This window comes from Sorex araneus, chromosome 2 (assembly GCF_027595985.1).
Source record: "Sorex araneus isolate mSorAra2 chromosome 2, mSorAra2.pri, whole genome shotgun sequence".
Taxonomy (NCBI): Eukaryota; Metazoa; Chordata; class Mammalia; order Eulipotyphla; family Soricidae; genus Sorex; species Sorex araneus.
This window is the reverse complement of record NC_073303.1, coordinates 223136322-223157157: the sequence shown is the minus strand read 5'-3', so window position 1 is coordinate 223157157 and position 20836 is coordinate 223136322. Positions and strand designations below refer to the sequence as shown.

The 20836-nt window shown below is 48.1% G+C and overlaps 1 protein-coding gene across 4 annotated transcripts in view; it reads right to left on the bottom strand.

Annotated features, from left to right (window-relative positions):
• Window positions 1–399: 399 nt before the first annotated feature.
• The window catches only part of CBX5 (chromobox 5), a 48904-nt gene continuing 28467 nt past the window's right edge, over window positions 400–20836 (bottom strand). For all 4 annotated transcript variants that reach the window (XM_004601557.2, XM_004601559.3, XM_004601558.2 and 1 more), the window contains 3 exons: window positions 18897–19083; window positions 12795–12895; window positions 400–9426 (listed from right to left, as the gene is read on the bottom strand). In XM_004601557.2, coding sequence (XP_004601614.1) covers window positions 9276–9426; window positions 12795–12895; window positions 18897–19083 — 439 coding nt within the window. In that variant the 3' untranslated portion in view covers window positions 400–9275. The remainder of the gene's footprint in view (window positions 9427–12794; window positions 12896–18896; window positions 19084–20836) is intronic.

The window sequence follows — 20836 nt, the reverse complement described above, 5'->3', positions numbered from 1 at the left end:
TGTGCTATCACTCCAGCCCCAAGATTAACAACTCTTAAAGCCAGGTTTTGTCTCTTTTTTCCCTCTTTTTGGGGTGGGGGCAGCTGGAGGGAGTCTTACCAGAAGTGCTGGAAGCTACTCCTGGCAGTACCCAGTCTTATGATGTGAGCCTGCAAGTTCAAGGCTCAGTAGGGCCCTGGGATGCGGTTTTGCCTGGGTTCAGGGTATGTGTGTGTGGCATGTGGCAGAGGAATGTAGCTTTAGACCAAACTCAGGGCCTCACATGTGCATGGCATGGATCCGCCCTTACATCTTATCTTCCCAGCCTTCTTTCTGAAATGGGTGTGTGTGACTTCTGGTTGACACTCTAGGGCAGAAGCGAAGGATGTCGAGTCCAGATCTTCAAACCACCACTCAGGATCCGTATTTGAAAAGCAACCATTTATTAGAACCAATACAAGAGTATGAAAAGAGGAGGAAAGAGGGTAGAAGGGAGAGAGTGAGGACTGCATCAGACGTCAGTTGTGGAAATACATAAATTGCCTACTTTCAAACATTTACATTTAAATTCAAACATATATATGTATATGCCTATACATATATATACATATATCATTTATCTTAAAAAAAATTAAAAGCAGACATGTTTGGCAGAAATAGAACAACAAAAAGCCACAACCAAAACTCCTGCACAAAGCAAAAAAAGGTCCATTAGAGAAGATCCCGTTTTTCCTTTCAGAAATCCAGCTACCAGGTATGATTTGTTTCGTAACTCGGGATGGTCCAGGGGCCGAAATCCAGCTTCTCAAGTCTCCTAGGTCCCATCCCTCGGGAAGGCCAGCAGGCCCTGGGAGTCAAGTCCTGGCTACTTGGCGGGGCAGGAGAGGTGGGGAGTGTAGACCACGCTCTCTCCATCTCCGGGGTTCCACAGAACCCACCGGTGCAGCGGGTGCTGTGTGGACAGAGGAGCAGAATGTGACCACAGCAAGGGGCCAGGACCTTGTGCTTTTTTACGGGTTCCAAGTCTGGGGCCAAGGAGAGGGAGATGAATGAGCCCTATAGGTTAAGAGGAGCTGTCTGAACCCCTGAACTGGAATGGAAAGTAAAGCTCCTGAGCCCACACCGGAGCAAACAGAAAGAGTGTCCGAAGTCTTCCCAAACCCGGAGGAACAAAAGGTCAAAGTCAAATTCAGACTGTGACACCGAGAAAGAGGTAACATCTATGCTCTACGTGGTGAACTGGAAGGAGCTTTCAGGAGGATCACTGTCCAATCAGAGTCAAATGTGTTTCTAGAAAAAGAAATTCATCAGGTAGCTTTTTTTTTTTGGGGGGGGGGGGTAGGGGACAGAGGATATGATTGCTTCCTGAACCATGCTTTCTGCCTTCTGAGCGTTACCCAGCTGTCCTAAGTCCAGTTTGGGGCGTGCTAAGCGGCCCTAGCAATCAAACTTACTGGGTTTGTTTGGCTCCTAAGACAGCCCAAGTCTGTCCCCAGGGAATGGAACCTTCCTTTCCTATGTGCAGAGAAGGAAAGAAGCAGTTGCATTGCTGCCACGTGATTCCTTAGTCCAAGGTTCTTGGGTCCGAAATAGCCTCTTGGTAGATGCAAAACAGAAAATACTAAGTGCCTTCCCCATAACATCCTAAGTCTGCACGACGGAGACTCCGACACATTCACGAAAACACTGTCAACATCTGAACTAGCAGCTTTGAGGAGGGGTGGGGGGCAAAGAACTTGCCAAGGTCACAGAGTAGTTCCAGCCTTGGAACAACTAAGTGAGGACGAAAGCCTGTTAGGCCTATACTTAGGCTCAAGACATCCTCCGCTGAGGAGCCTGTGGTATTCTACCAACTTCGATTAACAATGCCTCACAACACCCCGTGAGGTAGGTAGGTCAGGGTTATTACCCCCATTTGGCAGATGGGGAACTGAGGCATTGAAAGGAGTGACTTGCCCAAGGTCAGCCGTTATGAAACAGTTGGGGAGACTGGCAAACACACTTAATTCTTGTTCCATGGCCTAGAGCATTCTACTTCGGAAGGGGACATTTGACACTTGCCTTGCCTGCGTGAGGGTTCAATCCTTGGCACCGCCACCACCACCAAACAGAAAAACAATAAACAAGGAACCAGGAGTCTGGGGAGACAGGATAGTGGCTACAGAGCTTGCCTTGCACGGGGCAGACTTGGGGTTCAATCCCAGTACCCCAGGGTTTGATCCCTAGCACCCCGTAAGGTCTCCAGACTCTTCTAGGAGTGACCCCTGGGCACAGCGCCAGGAGTTAGCCCTGAGCTGTGACCTGAAAACAAACAAAAATGTGCATTTGGGAGCAATAGACAGTTGGTAGATACAGCTCACTCTGCTAAGTAGATGAAGTCAATCAACCCACAAGTATAATAAGAGCCTTTTATTTATCTAGCACATACAGGAACAACATCAGAGAAATGAACCGCTTCTGAAAGTCAGGTGTTGGTGGGTATTTTAAAAACAGAATACAAATTTAACATTAAGAGCACATGTTCTTTTGCAAAGAAATCATCATTTCCAACTGCAGGTGAGGTACAACGGTAGAGTGCATGCCTTGTACACGAGGCCCTTGGTTTTATCCCTGGCACAGTGACCCCCAGGAAAGAAAAATGAAATTTCACTTTCTTACAAAGGTGAAAGACGAAGTCACACTGATTTCTCAAACATGTCTGTGCCGAGTCACCTAAATTCTGAAAAATCCAGAACAAAGCGACGCAGGAGAAAAAGGACTGCCACCGCTGGTGCTGGTCGGGACAGCGCTCTGCACCCCCGGCTGGAGGTGGCAGGAAGAGGGTGACGGCAGTGACATCTTTACGGACAACCCCGCCCTCAGCTCTGCCACCTCCCCACAGTGCCCAGGGCCAGAATCTCTCCAAGCTTTTGACGTCCGTCAAACACTATGAACAGATCTTCCGAAGCAGCTTGAGAACAGAAGCAGAACTGCAAGCCGGCCAGACAGTTAGCTCAGTGGGGTGAGCGACCGCTCTGTATGCCAGAGGCCCGCGTCCAGTCCCTGGTGCCACTCGGTCCCCTGAACCAGAAATGGCTCCTAAGCACCGCTGAGCGTGTCCAAAAGCCAAACAAAGCAAAGAACAGAAAGTATAACTAGTGAACCCTAGATTCTCCTTCAGAGAGCGGAGACGAAGGGTTGTAATTGTCAGAGACTCTCACAGGATTTTTTTTTTTGGTGCTCCTTCCAAGACATAAATCACAAAAGGAAGGCAAAAAAGATGCCACCCTCCCCCCCAAAAAAAAGGTTACTTCCACTACAATTAAAGAAGAAAAAGAGACAAAACAACTAAAAATAGCATCGCCACCTGGGCACTTTGGAATTACCCTGGACTCTGGTAAAATTCGATGTTCTTATCTTAGATTTAAAAACTAAAACTAGGGAGGAAAAACAAATTTAGCAACGGGCCGTCAGATCTCCTCGAACAATGTCCATAGAGGAAGGTCCCACGTGAACAGAAGAGCAGAGGACGATCTATCACCTACCTATCAGCTATCTATGCCCTAGAGCGTGCAGCAACGTCACCGGGCACGAGCACTCTAGACGGAAATCTAAACCTTTCCTCACTGATCACAGGAGCAAATCCGGATGATGAATCAAGGCTGAAGAGAGCAGCAATGACAGTCCGTGGTCAATCTGCACCTGGAATCCCCCTGTCTGCGACAAACTGGCCACTGGCAGATGGGTCAACTCTAAGGGTCACACTGGCCAGCGCCAGGGGACAGCAGATACAAAAAGGAGAGAATGACAAGATAAAAAGTTCATTGCATTCAATTTGGTCTAATTTCTTGATAATAGTTCCCTATTAGATTTTCCGATTAATACTGATGGCTCTTACCTAGGCTGTGATAATTAGGTTTTGATCTATTGTGACATTAATGATCACAATCAGTTGACTTTGAAATTATCTTAATTAATGGCTCTTGCCTGTCAGCTCCCTCTGTACAGGCTGACCCCGCCCCCTCCCACTTTTAACTCCTTCCTTCTCCTGCGACCTCAGAGACAAATGGCATGAGGCAGTTACTTCTCAAAAAAACAAAAAAAAAAAAACCAGGATTCATTTTTGGCTTTAGGGCCACACCCACAGCGTCAGGGCTTCTTCCCGGCAGGGCTCAAACCCCAGGTTGGCTGCATGCAAAGCAAGAGCCCTCCTGCCTGCTGGTCCTATCTCTCAGATGCACCGGCAGGATTCTGAACTACTTCCAAACATTTATCCTGCAGAGAAACAATGCGATGTAATACTAAGTAAAATGAGGATCAGGATGAAAAGGCAAGAGAATATGAATAGGGAAAAAAAAATCACTGAATAGGCGGGGAAAAGTCCAAGGTCAAGATGATGTAAAGGGCAACAAGCTGAAAGACCTACACTTAAAGAGAAGATGAGGTAGATTAAAATTCAAGAATTCCAGCACAGGCCAGAAGACACTAGAACTGCTTTTACGAAGCTATCCAAAGAACTTCCACACTTCAGCTTTCCAGAAGTTACTCTACTTCCTAGGAATCCTGACTTCTAAAGACTGTGCAAGCTTCTCAATCATCCAGAGAAAAAGATTTTTTCCTGTTGTCAAGAGTTAGAACTTGGAACTTTGTTAAGCCCCTGGAGAGTTTATCTCAGCACCTCACCCTGAACGTCTCCTTACAGGTAATGCAGAGTACATATATTTCGGGGAGAGGTTTCCACAGAAAAGACACAAATCTCTGCTTAGAAACAGGTGTTTCAGCTGAATGAAACAAACTGCTCAGAAAATCTGCCCAGATATTACCAGACATACCCCTAGCCTTCTCTTTAGAAACCTGTTACCTCTCCAAAGTGTGTCTCCATTTCAGGCTTAAAGCCAGTTTCATGTTCATTACTCCAAAAGGCTTGAATAACTGGGAAACGGTCAGAGCGACTCTGAAGACGCGTGTTACAGTAACATGTAAATGTATCTGCCACAGCCCTCTCTATCCCAAGGGCTATCGATGCTACTGAACACTTTAGCAAAGAACCTAAAACAGGGACCCCAATCAGGGATTTTTCATCCCTATTCACTTGTTTTCTCCTAGTAAGAGCAATTCTAACTAAGCTTTCATTGTCTTATTTTCTGGAATGAAACACTGTCCTTGTGGTCTTTCTCTAGCCAACTGGCCCGGGTTATTCAAGATCATTGTGCCAACCTGCCACTGAACCCAACGTCACCCTCCTAACGTAGGGCCACAAACTTGCCCAAACATCAACTGTCTCTGGCCCCACATCAGAGATGTGTATCCATTCCTTGCTTTTGCTAGACTGATTAACCGTCTGCTCCACAATGTTCCTTGAGGGCAGGGATCAGACCTTCCTTTTGCTCTTGGAGCCTCAGGGCCAAAAACTGTTTTTGGGTGGAAATACTGATATAGACCAAAGAGCTGGAGCACGGAGAGCTCGACAAAAAAGCGCTCAATCCTCCCACTGGGCAGGGCCAGCCCAGCTCCGAGCACTCTGAGAGCAGAACTCCATGAGCAGTGGCAAGCCAGCACGAATCTGGATGCACGTTGGGGTTATTCATCGTCCAGACACACGTGGCCCAGTAACCAAGGAAACGGGGCACACAACACTATCCCTTCTCTCCAAACTGGAACCAGCATGCCGGGCTCAGGGCTGCCAAAGGACCTGCTGTGTGAGCAACACTCTCTCCGTTTCAGATCGAGTGGCACAGCAACTGCTAGGCTCCCCATGTCCCTGGCAAAATAGGATTTTGGGGTCTCCAACTCAAAACGTGAAAATAGAGGCAATAAGTTTCCAGTTCAAACAAAAAATCTCTTGAACACGCCCCCCCCACCCCGTCCCTTAGGAAAACTGGCATGAACCAGAGACCCAACACGGTGAAAATCCCAAAGTCCCTAGACTGGGCCTAAACACAGGAGAAACGAGGACTGCCGAGTGACCATAAACCAGGGAAGCAAAGCGCTCACGGGCCAGAAATGTAGCTCAGTGGGAAGGAAGAACGCAGGCTGCACGTGGATGAGGCCCCGAGCTCTATCCCGGGCACCAACAAAACAAAAATAATTCTGAAGCACGAACTGTGTGAACATGACCCATTTTTCACCAACAAAAAAACTGTAGTGAGCAGTTATGGGGGTCAGTCAAGAGGGGATCAGGGAGAGCCTCTGGGCATTAAGGCAAACCATATACTCTAATGTTCCCTAGGTCAGAGAGAAGCTGGGCTGCAGACGCAAAAGGATATGGCTCTAAGTTACAAGTGGGCGCTTCCCGCCAGAAGCGTATCTGAGCGTAGTCAGGAACAAGCTTTAGCACTGCCAAGTGGGGCCCAAAAAAATCAAAAACCAAAATGAATGGGTGTGTGTGTGTGGGGGGAGAGGGTGCTTCCAGCAGGGCTCACATTCCTACTCGCTGACCTTTATAGGGGAGAGACCTCCAACCCTCTGTGCTATCTCCCAGACCCCCAACAGATAATGGGGGTCTTATACAGACCAGCATTGGCCCAGTTCAGGGCTCAAAGGTGGCGACGCTGGCCCCAGCAGCTAACAGAGCAACAGTCGGTGCAAAGCGCTGCTTCGAGCAGCACAACAAGCCATCAGACTTTCAGAAAGAGGACTAAACACAGGGAAAATACGATCCCAGCACCCAAGCACCCAGGACGCTCGGAGAGTTAAGAGTGTTGAGCCCATCAATTCCCAGAGGAAACAGGTTTGTTGCCAGAACAAGCTACTCTGCACTACCAAGTGCCAAGGGCACGGGCACGCATTCGGGCTCCTCTGCTGAGGGCGGCGGCCAGGACCGGCCTCGCTCTCTGCCTCGCCAGGGAAGCAGCAGCCAAGAGTACACAGGGAGCGAATGCAAGATGCCATGACGGTGCTCAGAGTAAGACTCAACCCACTGGGCCAAGCAAACAAGGAAAGACAAAGCAAGGTACTACAGAGGTGCTGGGAATTAGATGACACCAGGGTTTACTCTAGGTCAGAAACAAGGTTCCGAAGAGACGCTTCTGTAATCTTACCAAGAATTCCAGCTGCCAGGGGGCCCAGGTTTCTCAATTTTGCTCTTTGCTTTGCTCTTTGTGCACATGCTAGCGATTGATTTAAAAAATCAGGACCACTGTTAGCCGCTATCCCCACGGCTTTGGGGGACCCAGACTGCGTGGTCATCCCCCCTCCACCTGCAATGTGAGAGACGCAGCTCCCTACTCGGGGCCTCTGTGCTTGCTCACCCCAACTGAGATCCTTGGGTACCCCAAGACTGATCTCTTTCCTGATCACCCTGCTTCTCTTTGAATCGCCCATCAGATGGAGCACGAGGAGCGGTCGATCACCCTGCACTTGACCTTTAGGTCCTACAGAGAGGAAAGGAAGATGGAGCTAAAACTCCCATCCACTGCAGATACGGGCTCTGAGTTCTCACCCAATCACATCACCATTCAGAAGGATTTTCCTGGGTGACTTAAACCCAAAGCTCCATTGTTCCAGCCTGTCATGTCACTGCGGCAACAGCTGTCTTCTCAACCGCGCACCATAATTTCTGACATAATTTACACAAGCACGCAGAATTCAATCAGCAGCTGAGCGAGGAAGCAGGGTTAGCAAATGCTATGAATGGGTATATAATTTGCATATTATTTGGCTCATCTGCGGACTGGAGCAATCCATCTATTCCTCTCACTCTTCTGAATAGCCCAGAAATGGCTGAGTGCTCCCGACCAGACAGCTCATTTCAAACATCCAAAGTTAACAAGAACACAACTTCAGTGGCTGGTGAATTCTAGAGTTAAGGCTATTTCAAGCATCAATTCTTATTTCTCAGCTTTGGGCTGGGATAAAGACATACTCAACACCTTGTTATTCCCTTACTTTCCACCTTCTCCAGTGCCACCCCCTCCCCCCTGCCCCCTCCAGCCCCCTGACTACAAGGGGGTAAAGGAAAGTAGGATGTCTGTTGAGGAACAAAAGTCAGATGGGATAAGAAAAAAAACAGTCTCTCCTATGGCAAAACAAGTGGAAAACAAAGGGAATTACTCTGCCAAGTAGGGAGAGAGGCTGTGTCAACACGCTAGTGCCAGGGCCTGTCACTCTCCGAGGTGATGCCTTCCACAGAAATGCATTAAGAAACAAGAACAAACCAAAAAACCCCCCGCCACAAACCAGAGTTTGGGGGGTAGAGAAAAAAAAAAAGAAAGAGCAGTAATACTGTGAGGCTCCTGGTGGCAAATCCAGGCGTCAACAGGGCAGGGAATGGGTGACAAGTGTGGTGGCCAACAGTTCCCCACTGGAAACAACGGCACGGAGGGAAACAGGGCCACTGAGAAGTGAGGGTCGGGTCGGAAGCCTCTTTGGTAACAGGAACGCTTTGGGAGGCCACAAGAGTTGGCAGGGCTGGGGGGTGCCTAGCACCTTGGCACAAGCAAGCACCAGGCAGTCACTCATACCTACACAGAGTCCAAATATGAGGCATAGAAGGAAATAATACATATATACCACATGTGATAATAAAGACAACTGTCCCCTCCCCCCTCCCCACGTACTCAGAGCCCAAAGTCTCCCACCGTCAAGACTCATGTCAGTTTATGACGGACTCGCACCACCTTGAAAATGCAGAATCAGGGATTGCTGATGCACGAGGCCAGGAGCCCGGGAGGTGCCTGGACCAACCGTGGCGCGACACTGCAAACCCTCCGAAGGCCAGAGCTCCTCTGGAAGGCCAGCTGAGGGGGAACAGGGCCGCTCAGAAGACAAGTTCAGAAACCCAGCATCCTCGGGGGAGAGGGCGGCATGAGGCTGGGCGCCCCAACAAGCAGGCGGTTGCTATTGGCTTTGGGAAAAGATGGGCAGCATCTTTTCCGTCCCCACGATCTAAAACAAAGGCCAGCAGGTCGTCAACGTGTTCTAAGAACCAAACTCAAGGAACCAAATTCATCATCACTGTAACAAAATCTCCCAATCTAAAAAGTGACCGATTCTGAAAAGATCAAGACTTGAAAGTGAGTAAAAAGTTAGAGGTCACAGGAGAGCAGAAGGGAGAGGTATCGGGGCAGAAGAAAAAAACTGGGGGGGGATTACATACAGCATGTAGATGCCTGGTCTTCACGGAGAGACACTTATCATGGGTCAGACCATCAGTTATTTTACAAGAGAACCAATACCAACATTTCTCCTGTGGAACACAGTGATAAGCACATTTTTTATGGATGTGTTTAGGGTAGAAGGGGGTGGGGAGAAGGGAGAGGAGGCAGGAAGGTAAATGTATTATATACAAAGAGAAACGACAGCATCCCCCGCCCCTTTTAGCTCTTTGCTGTTTCTTTCTCTTTGTTTTCTGCATCCTCAGGGTATGCATGCCACGTCAGTCTCTCTTCATAAAACGCTATCACAATCTGTGGACATTTGACATTTGCTTCTTTTGCCAGAACCAGGTCAGCTTCATCTGTGTCTTTCCTGGAAAGAAACAATTACGATTTAGAAAGACCGGGACCTGGGAGACTCTCGAGTCGGAGATGTAATTGGATCACATGCTTTGCATGCAGGGGGTGTCCCCTGAGCATTGGCAAGGACTGATCTCCAAACAACTGGGACTAGTCCCTGAACACCACCAGGTGTGGCCCCCAAACCAACCTAAGTAAAAAGATGGAGACGATCTGTCCAAACATAGATCTGTCATTTTTTTTTTTTGGGGGGGGGGGTGTCACACTTGGCATTGCTCAGGGATGACTCCTGGCTCTGCACTCAGGAATTACTTCTGGCGCAGTGTTCGGGGAACCATATAGGATGCTGGGAATCGAACCGGGTCAGCAGTGTGCAAGGCAAATGCCCTACCCGCTGTGCTATCGCTCCAGCCCCTGTCATTTTGTTTTGTTTTACGGCCATACCCAGCAGGTGCTCAGGGCTTACTCCTAGCTCTGTGCTCAGGGCAATCACTCCTGGCAGGGCTCAGGGGACCCATCTGGTGTGCTGGGGATCAAACCCAGGCAGCCTGTGGTCCATGTCATGAAGTGGATTCAGTCGATCTGATTTTCATCGTGATTTCAAGGTAAAAAGATCCCTAATGACTTCAAACTTTCCAAGGTGAAATTAAGGCAATGAATTAATGCGTAGCATTTAAAAATCACATTTGACAGACTCAAAAATCTTTGGCTACAATTTAGATGCAAAATAGCAGACTGAGGGCTGGAAAGACAGTGTAGGGGTCAGTTGCTCTCCTTGCATGCAGCCGTTCCCATTTGATCCCCAATACTGCATACGGTCCCCTGAGCACGGAGTCTGTTTTCAGACCTGAGCAATGCAGGATGCGACCACAGAGCTTTAATCAGAAAGTATGAAAGTTAAATCTGATTCCATAATGTGTGTCTCTTTGGAACCACACACAGTGGCGGGGATCAAACCAGGGTCAGCTGCTGTAATGCAAGTGGCTTAAACCCTGTGTAATCTCTCTGGCCCCAAGAAGTAGACTTTAGTCACTAAAATGAAATGCAGGGGGGCTGGAGAGACAGAGACGGTAGATAAGGCACTTGCCTTCCACGAGGCTGACTGGGTTTGATCCCGACACCCCACAGGCCTCTGGAGCCCTCAGGAGACAGCCCTGAGCACAAAGCTAGGCATTAAGTCCTGAGCACCACCCCAGCCCCCCCCCATCCCCTCTACAAAAAGAGGAACTAGAAATTTACGATATACAAATTTGAATTACTCAAATTACAAAGGTCCTGCTAACACAAATAATCAAAACAAACAAACAAACAAACAAACAAAAATACCTAGAGATGTTCTTAGCCAAGATCACACATCAAGGGAAAATCAATTTTTTTAAATTAAAATTCCACTGAGATGTGAGCAAAGACAATTACCGCCTCTTCTAGAAAACAAATATTTAATTCACAGAGATAAGTATGGGAAAAAGGAGGCGGAAAATCAGATAACTTAAAGAAACAACTCAGGGGGCCGGAGCGATAGCACAGCGGGTAGGGCATTTGCTTTGCATGTGGCGGACCCGGGTTCGATTCCCAGCATCCCCTATGGTCCCCCAAGCACTGCCAGGACTTATTCCTGAGTGCAGAGTCTGGAGTAACCCCTGTGCATCGCCGGTGTGACCCAAAAAAGAAAAAAAGAAGAAACTCAAATTTGGGCTATAGTGGAAAAAAAAGCCAATCTATAAATTAATCTACACTTACTGTTATTTTTTGGTTTCAGGGGCACACAGGGTGACCCCCAGTTCTGTACTTAGGGGTTACTCCTTGCAGTGCTTTTGGGGGAAACAAGTAACACTGGGGATTGAACCCGGGGTCTCCTGAGAGCAAAGTCTGCACTCAGTTCACTGAGCTATTACCTCTCTGTTACAAGAAATTAAATGGTAAGAAGCAAACATGGCCATGTAAAGAAAAGCAATCAAGTTTCTTCTGACATTTTGGTGATTTTTTTTTTTCCAACTTTAGGCTTTCAGGAAATATACCAAGAGCATTTCAATCAGATCAGCTATTAAACTCTCACGGTCATTAGCTTCCTCAGTGGCACTACAGCGCGAGCTCTCTATTTAGAGACCAGACTTAAATCACAAGTCCAGGCCGCTAGGAAACAGGCGGTGAGGGCCATGCCGTGAATTATCCTGTCTAAGAAACCAAACCGAGGGGAAGCTGGCTGCACTTTCCTCTGAGAGCCGTTCTCTCTACCGGATGAAGTAACTTGTACCTTGGCCAGTCTTCGTCTTAATGCTTTTTGCTGAAATTATTTTTTTCTTTTAGAGATTATTCAGTGGTCTTGGACCTCAAGTGATAGCAAAAACCTCACTCAGCTCCCATCCCGCGGCCACAGGCAAGGGCCTGACGGTAAATGTGCAACAGACGCTCGGGTCATGTTCTGCTTCCCTTTTCTGCTATGTGGGCTGACAAATTTGGTTGAACACCAAAACTTAGGAATATCTTAAACCCATTCAGAATTTTAATTCCCACTTGCTATGGACATCTGTTATCCAACATTCATTTAATAATCTCAGAAAAATTGATCAATATAACATGAGTTGACATGGCCATATATGGGTTTCTTTTCTTTTTTTTGCTCTCTGGGTCACACCTGGAGATGCACAGGGGTTACTGGGGTTACTCCTGGCTCTGCACTCAGGAATTAGTCCTGGCGGTGCTCGGGGGACCCTATGGGGTGCTGGGAATCGAACCCGGGTTGGCCGGGTGCAAGGCAAACGCCCTACCCGCTGTACTATTGCTCCAGCCCCATATATGGGTTTCTTTATTTAAAGTCTTTTTTTTTTTCTTTTTGGGTCACACCGGCGATGCACAGGGGTTACTCCTGGTTCATGCACTCAGGATTCACTACTGGCAGTGCTCAGGGGACCATATGGGATGCTGGGAATCAAACCCGGGTTGGCCGCGTGCAAGGCAAACGCCCTACCCTCTGTGCTATCGTTCCAGCCCCTCCTTATTTAAAGTTTTGGCACTTCAAAGTTTTATGTTTTAGAGTGTGACGTCATGCCTCCTCTAAGCACATGCTGTCACTGCCAACACCAAGACCATTAAAGATTCTTTTTTTGGGGAGTCACACCGATGGTGCTAGGACTGATTCCTTATTCTGTGCTCAAGATCACGCCGGTGGGCTGAGGAGACCGTATGGTGTGCTGGGTATCGAACCCAGGTCAGCCCAGTGCAAGGCAAGCTGGACCATGGATGGCTCCAGCTTCCATGAAAGAGTCTTGAGAATCAAAATTCCTAACTGGTGATGACTCAGCCTTGCCACCCTAGCTTCTTTACACATTTGAGTCATTGGCAAAAAACGAACAATTGTAGCGTAAATTCAATCTCTCTCACCATTTCATTAGAAACATTAAATCACCGCACGAGTCTGTTGCCCCGATGATCTTCTCTGGTTCCAGTCCTCTCTCGAAGCCCCTTGCAATGTCATTGCTTTGCTACAAAGAGAAGATGAACAGAGGAGTGAGCCTGGAGAAAGAATAAGCAGTCTCCCTGTTCACCAACGCCAGAAAGCACAGCTGACGTTAACATCACGTAACACCACTGTTGTTGTCAATTCCTGACAATGCTTAAAATTCAAGAAACACAAAACCAAGTTCAATAGCTGACAGCGATGTCAAAAGGCACTTTTAGAAGAAAAGCAGTTATCCTACTGGTATTTCTTCAAAAGAATGAGGTGTGGCCCTAAAACTGTAACATCCTTGAGATGTTCTATAGTTGTCAGCCCGGAATTCCTCTAGTTTCATCTCTGTAATAGTATAAATTGATTACCACCAAGTTGAACTAAAGCTCTTTTTTTCTTTTTTTTGCTTTTTGGGTCACACCCGGCGATGCACAGGGGTTACTCCTGGCTTTACACTCAAGAATCACCCTTGGCGGTGCTCAGGAGACCATATGGGATGCTGGGAATCGAACCCGGGTCGGCCGCGTGCAAGGCAAACGCCCTACCCGCTGTGCTATCACTCCAGCCCCTAAAGCTCTTTTTTTTCATTATATGCTTAAGAAACACTTCTGCAAGGGCCAGAGTGATAGCACAGTGGGGAGGATGTTAGCCTTGCATGTGGCTGACTCAGGTTCAATCCCTGGCATCCCACAGGGTCCCCTGAGCACCGCCAGGAGTGATTCCTGAGTGCAGAGCCAGGAGTAACCCCCGAGCACCGCCCTGGATATGACCCAGAAAACCAAAATAATAAAAAAAAAAGAATTCTTTCCTTAAAAAAACAAAACCAGAGGGCACAGTGGGTAGCGCCTTGCACGCGGCCGACCCGGGTTCAAATCCCAGCATCCCATATGGTCCCCTGAGCACCGCCAGGAGTAATTCCTGAGTGCAGAGCCAGGAGTAACCCCTGTGCATCGCCGGGTGTGACCCCCCCCCAAAAAAAAAAAAAACACTCTTTTGCGGAGCTGGAGAGAAGCAGAGTGGGCCCGGCAGCCTTACATGCAGCCAGCGAGGGTTTGACTCTCCGGCACCCTGTGTGGGCCTCTGAATCACTGAGCACTGCATGATGTGGCCCCCCACAACAAACAAACCCCTCCCCCCCACTAGTTTTGTTTGCTTTTGGACTGTAACCAGTGACAGCCCAGCTCTGTCCTCAGAAATGGTTCCTGGTGGTATTCGGGGACCGTATGGGAGGCCAGGGCTCACAAATTGCGGATGGCCCCATGCGAGGCAGGCACCCTCCCGGCTTCACTACCGCCCCGGTCCCAAACCCCACATTCTTGCTGCGGGGGCCAGGCCCAGAGGGACTGGGCAGCTGGCTGGGGACTGAACCCCGGGGCCTCAGGCACGCCAGGCTCCTGCTTTGTCTCTGCGCCGAGTGACCCCGCCCCCTCCCCGTACTTTTCCATTTTATAAACTTGAAATACACCACCTCTCAATCTTTATTTTCTTAGACACTTAGTTTACTCTAACACCGATCAATATTTTTAATACCTCTTTTTCACAGTCATCAATATTTATGAAAGAGCGGAGGTAAAAATGATTCAAGGCAGCAACATACAAAAGCAGGTTTCTTTCGCAGCTCATGTGCAGTGATGTCCACCAGCCGGGGACAAGAGGCCCAGCCTGTGCCTCTCGCCTCCCGATGTGGATGAGTGGGCAGCATCAGAGGACGGGACGGGAGGGCCATTGCAAACAAATCGTTCTCCAGGGGATCGTTCAGACTTGGCGCAAACGCAACCAGGCGAGCTGGACACGGAACACAGTCGGTTTCGGCTGTGACGGCGTTGGCAGGACGGGAGGGCAACGTTTTCTACAAGCCCAGTCATTACAGAAAATCTTATTGTGGAAGATAATGGGAGCTTATCTAGTGGCAACACGGAGATTTATAAGGACTGCCCTAATAAATTAAAGCTATGAAGTCTGACTTTTATAATACAATCTCTTTGATCTAACATTCATCTTGCTTTCTTCTGAGAGATACAAAAGCATTTGGGGTCCAGGTGGCCCCCGGAAAGTTACCAGAACCCACAGTGGGAAGGAAATTCCAGGCCTGGATCAGGGGAGACACTGATTCAAAAACACAGCCTCTTTTGGGGGTGCTTAAGGGAGGGGAGGCTCCCAGATGTGCACACAGCTGCTCACAGCTGGAATGCTGGAGCACGGACTGGGTCGTAAATCATAGCCGGCGGCTGAAAACAGTTTGCCACATAGGGAGGGAAGGGAAGAAAAATGTTCAAGCTGTTGAAAAGGAGCCGAGGCGAGGAAAATGCTAAAATCATCACACAGGCAGTAATCTTAAATCAGGCATAATGCCGACTAACAAATTTCTTCTGCAGTGGTCTAAAGAAAGAAATGCAACCCCCCCCCACCCACAACGTTAAAATATACAATCACCTATCTTCCCCGCCGCCTACCAACGGGAAGGCAGGCAGGGCCGCCAGGTGAACACTGCAACGAAGGCGCGGACGAGTGCTGGGTTGGTTTTCAAGGTCCGCCATCTCTGAGCCTGGCCTGGGAACAAGACCCCATGCAACGGCCAGGATAGTTCTTCTTGGTTTTGTTCTGGGGGCCACACCCAGAAATGTTCAGGGGTAACTTCTGGCGCTGCACTCGGGGATCAAACCCAGGTCAGCCACATGCCAGCTCCCCCGAGTGTCCCCTTTGTCCAAAAACAGAAACCTCTGGCTGAGGTTATGTTATTAGGTTGCGAGGGGCTAGTTCATAGTCTTGGGGGGTACTGTTTCCATTCTCTTTATTTAGCTAGAAAATGCAATCAGATGACAAAAGCCAGAATACAAAGGACTAATTAAAAGAAAGAAAAGAAACTAAGAAGGAAGCCTCCCCTCCTGAAAGGAAAATATCCTTGAACCCTTTATTGGTAAATCTATAAAAATGATATACAGACCTCACCAGAATAGGGCAGTTTCAATAATAAGGTTGTAAAAAATGAAATTCATTAGGAAAATAAGGAGACTGACACAAACCCAGCGTCAACTTTCACTTGGAGGGTCTACTATTTGCTTTCTTTCTTCTGGAGACCCAGAGTGACTTGAAAAAGTCTTTAGAAAATGCAGATACACTAATGCCCAAGTCCAGCCCCTCAAAACTTTGAATGTGGGGCCAGAGAGAGAGAGAGAGAGAGCAGCAACCCCTATGGTTCCTCGAGCCTGCCAGGACTAAACCCTGAGCACAGCCAGCGTGGCCCCAAAAGTCAAAACCAAAAAGAAATCAGAATGGAACTGGTCGGGATGCTTCCTAGGCACTGCAGGCTGTTTCCAAGTCTGTCCCGAGTGTATCGTGTCACGAGTATAACGTGCACTCAGGGCTGAGAAGTAATGCGGCAGGTATCCAAAAGGAATGAAGACATATAAGAATGCTTTACAACAGCCGTACTAGAAGATTAGAAGCGGACTATGTTTTTTATTAAACTTTAAAAGAATATGCTACATTCTTTAATGTGGAAGGCTTCATGACCTTAGAATAAATGAAGAGAGATGAAGGCCAGGGGGCTGGGTTATTTGTGCTGTGTGCACAGATGGAAAACACTGTCCCTGAGGGCCGGAGCACATGCTGTGCGTGCGGGAGCCCCAGGTACAATCCTTGGCATCACAGGGTCCCTCAAGCGTCTTTGGGAATGACCCGAAGAGGAAAAGACACAGAGGCACTGCTCCTGCTCCTGCGTTGACAGTTACGGAGCAGAAGGGAACAGACTCAAAGTCACTACCTGGTAGTGGCTCAGGACTTACCTGGGCCTCACACTCAGGGATCACTCCTGGCCGACTAGGGGGACCAGATGGGGCGCCAGGGATCGAACCTGCTCAGCTGCGTGAAAGCCCAGAGCCTTACTGTCTCTCCGGCCCCACAAATACACTTTCTAACCTGAACGATAAAAAGACTCCACAGGAAGATAATTCATTTTCTAACCCAAATATAAAGAAATAGGATCAAAAGAGACCATGTCTGTCTCCAAGACTGACACTAAGTCTTTATCACTGATACTCTTTTTTGCAATGCCAGGGAACGAACCCAGGGTCCCACGTGGGTAAGGCCACCAGTGCTGTGCCACTGAGACACATCCCCAGTCCTGAACTTGACTTCTGACTTTGCTATGGGAGGCTCTGAGCCACACCCTGCAACACTCTGCTGGTATTCGGGGTTCTGAGCTCAGCAGTGACCCCTGGTGGTGCTCTCGGGGGCTTCACTGATTGACTCGACTGAGCCAGGAGGAGATAGCTGAGGATTTTTAAGGCGCCCTTCTGGTTCAACCGCACTATTGCCCGATGCAGAGTGCGAATCCAGGTAGTTGTGCTGTCCGTGACTGCTGGCTCTGCAAGCAATTTCCAGCTGCACTGTAGTTTTTCCAATTCTGCACCACAGTCAGGCAACTCAAGGGTAAAACCTGACAACGGGAAAACACCAGAATGTGTGAGAGCTCCCCTGCCCCACTGCAACATCAGCAGCAGGGAAGAGAAGGGAGGAAAGCGAAATTAAATAATGCGGCCAAAGCGATCGTACGCTGGATCCATTTGCCTTGCATGTGGCCAACCTGGTTTCAACCCCCAGCATAAAGAACGGTCCCCTAAGCACTGCCAGGAGTTACTCCTAAGTGCAGAGCCAGAGGAAGCACTAAGCATCACCAGGCGGGACTCAAATAAATAAATAAATAAATAAATAAATAAATAAATAATGGAGGCCCGAGTGATAGGGTAGGGCAACTGACCCAGATTCAATCCCAGCCCATCTGATCCCTTGAGCACCACCAGCAGAGATGCAGAGCCAAGAGTAAGCCCTGAGCACCACTAGGTATGACCCAAAAAGCCAGAATTAATTTAAAAAGAAATGACAAAACAACCAACTATACAAGGGGGCTAACTAAGTCAACCAACAATTACAGAGAGGGCTAAGAATATAGTTCAAAGAAATGGAGTGCATGTTTTGACTGCAGGAACCCTAGGTCTGACAATACCACATGGTCCCCCAACCATCATGGTTTTGGGTGTGGCTTAACACCCAAAAATCGTAAGTTCTCTTCTGTCCTTAAGAAATTCACTAGGTCTGGGCCAGAAAGATAGTACAGAGACCCTGGTTTGATCTTTGGCACAGCATATGGTCCCCTGAGGACAAGCAGGAATGATCCCTGAGTACAGAGCCAGGAGGAGTAAGCCCTGCACACTGCTGGGTGTGCCCCCTCTCCGCTCCCCACTCCAAGAGAAGAAATCCAGCGTTCTGGACAGCCAGGCAGATGGCTGGAAGGGTCAAGTGCATATTTTGGACACAGAAAGTCCGGGTCAGATCCTTGGCACATGTGTCCTTGAGTACCACTGGGCAGACTCCAGAACAGCACCAGAGGATGGCAGCGTACGGCCCCACGGGGTTGGAGCACAAGCCTTGCAAGCTGAAGGCTTGGGTTTCATCTCTGGATCCTCATGGAACCCGAACCACCTCTGGGATCAACCTCCCAGCACTGAGCCAGGAATGACCCCTGAACTAAGCCAAAAATGGTCCCCAAACAAACAAAAAACAAACGAGCAATTCACCAAAGTAAAGCGCACACACTTTGCATGCAGGACACACTGCCACTGCGAGGTCTCCAGCATAAGCCACGAGCCAGGTGGGGCCCCAAATAAAAACAGGAAGTGTTCACCTGAGACCCTTCCTCTGTGAGAAAGCTGTCTTCTACTTAAGGGGAAGTTGGAGAATGGCCGCATTTTACAGCAATTTAACTTGCTGTAAATGTAAATTCTATTGTTCTATTGCACACCAGCCAGGAGGGGGCACTACAGTCAACGGACACAGCTCCCGAAAAGCTCTTTTGTTCAACGTTCTCACTGTGGAGGTCAACTCAAAACACAGAAATAAAAAAATAAAAATAAATAAATAAATAAAAAATAATAAAAAACCCCATAGAAATAAGCCTAAAAAATCTTTGTGGGTGGGTGAGCAACAGCAAGGCAGGCCAAAGAACAGATCGTGGGGAAACAAGAAGGAAAGCTTACCTCTCTCTTTTTCTTGGACTTGATATCATCAGCACTGTTGGAGAAATTGGATTTCCGCTTGTTATTTTCTGACTTCTCCCTGGGCTTGTTATTTTCTCCCTCCTTCATCTTCTTATACTTTTTCATAAACTCAGAAATTAGCTCCGGGCAATCCAGGTTTTTCTCAGGTTCCCAGGTATTGTGCTCCCTGGGCGAGAGAGGAATGGAGAAAAAGGGAAAAGAATGAAGGGGAAAATTCAATACAGAAATCTTAAAAATGAAAAAATTCAATGTTTTAAAGACAAACTGGCAAGAAAGAAAAGAAACCCTATGCTTGAAGAAGGAAATTAATAAAAGCTAGGGACCCACCCAAGAGAAAGGAAGAAATATGTTCATACAAAAGCTTGCAAATAATTATTCATAGTAGCATTTCAATAGGCAAAAATAGAAAAAATAATTTAGTGGCTAGAGAAACAGTACAGCAGGTAAGGCGCTTGCCTTGCACACAGCTGTCCAGGGTTCAATCCAGTATGACATATGGTACCCCCGGCCCCACCAGTAACCCCTGAGGCACAGAGCCACATGTCGTATAAGCCCTAAGCACCACTGGGTGTGGCCCAGAAAAAAAAAGAAAAGAAAATTTCAATCATTATCAACTAGTTAATGAATAAAATACGGTGTGACCCACAATTGAGTACTATTTTGCAACAACAACAACAACAAAAGCAAAATATTGGGGCTGAAGATTTAGTACAGTGGGTAAGACGCTTGCCTTGCATGACCCGGGTTTGATCCCCAGCATCCCATATGGTCCCTGGAGCATTGCCAGGATTGATTCCTGAGGGAGGAGTAATCCCTGAGCATTGCCAGGTATAGCCGAAACAACAAAAAAGAGCAAAATATTAATACATGCCAACACACGGAAGTACCTCAGAAATATCCTATGTGAAAGAAACCCAAAAGCTGGGGCTGGGGAGATGACAAGATTTTGGTGCTCGCCTTGGGAGTGGCGGACCCTGTTCAAATTCCTAGGGCCATATAAAGTTCTCCTGAGCACAGAGCCAGGAGTTCCAGGGCACTGCCAGGTGTGGACCAACCCTCTCTCCACCAAGAAAACAGATGTAAAAGACTGACATCGGCTAGTTCCATTTTGTAGGGGAGATGGGGGCCACACCTGGTGGTACTCAGGTGTTTCTCCTGGCTCTGCATTCAGGGATCACTCCTGGCAGTGCCCACGGGAACATATGGGATGCTGGGAATCGAACCCGGGCCGGCCACGTGCAAGGAAAGGTCCTACCCTCTGTACTATCGCTCTGGTCCCTGTCTGATTCAATTTTAATTTCATCTATTTGTTTAAGATTTCAAGGCTGGGGGCTGGAGCAATAGCACAGCAAGTAGAGTGTTTGCCTTGCACGCAGCCCACCTGGGTTCGATTCCCAGCATCCCATATGAGCACCGCCAGGAGTAATTCCTGACCAAAGAGCCAGGAGTAACCCCTGAGTATCGCCAGGTATGACCCAAAAAGAAAAAAAAAAATTTCAAGGCTGCTGGGAGTGCTCGGGGGGCAACACAGTGTTGGGTGAGGCTGGAATCCCTGCAGCCTTCGGAGCTACCTCTCCCTGGCCCTATTCGTTTACGCTTTGCTAAGCTAGTAACTAAAGTCAGGGCGTCACACGTGTGAAGCATGTGCTCTACCACTGAGCGCTACCCCTGACCTTGTCTGGTTCCACTTACCTGAAATTTTTAGGAAAGACAAACTTGAGACAAAAGCAGATCAGAGATTCCCCTAGGTTGGGCCTGGGACTCTCAAGGACATTTAGAGGTTAGGGAAATGTTAAAAAATACAGTGTGAATGATAGTTTCACAGCTCTACCCATTATTCTAACTCACCAACTTAGTGTGTTGCTTGGGTGTTTTTTTTGTTTTGGTTTCGGTTTTCTGGCCACACCAGGAAGTGCTAA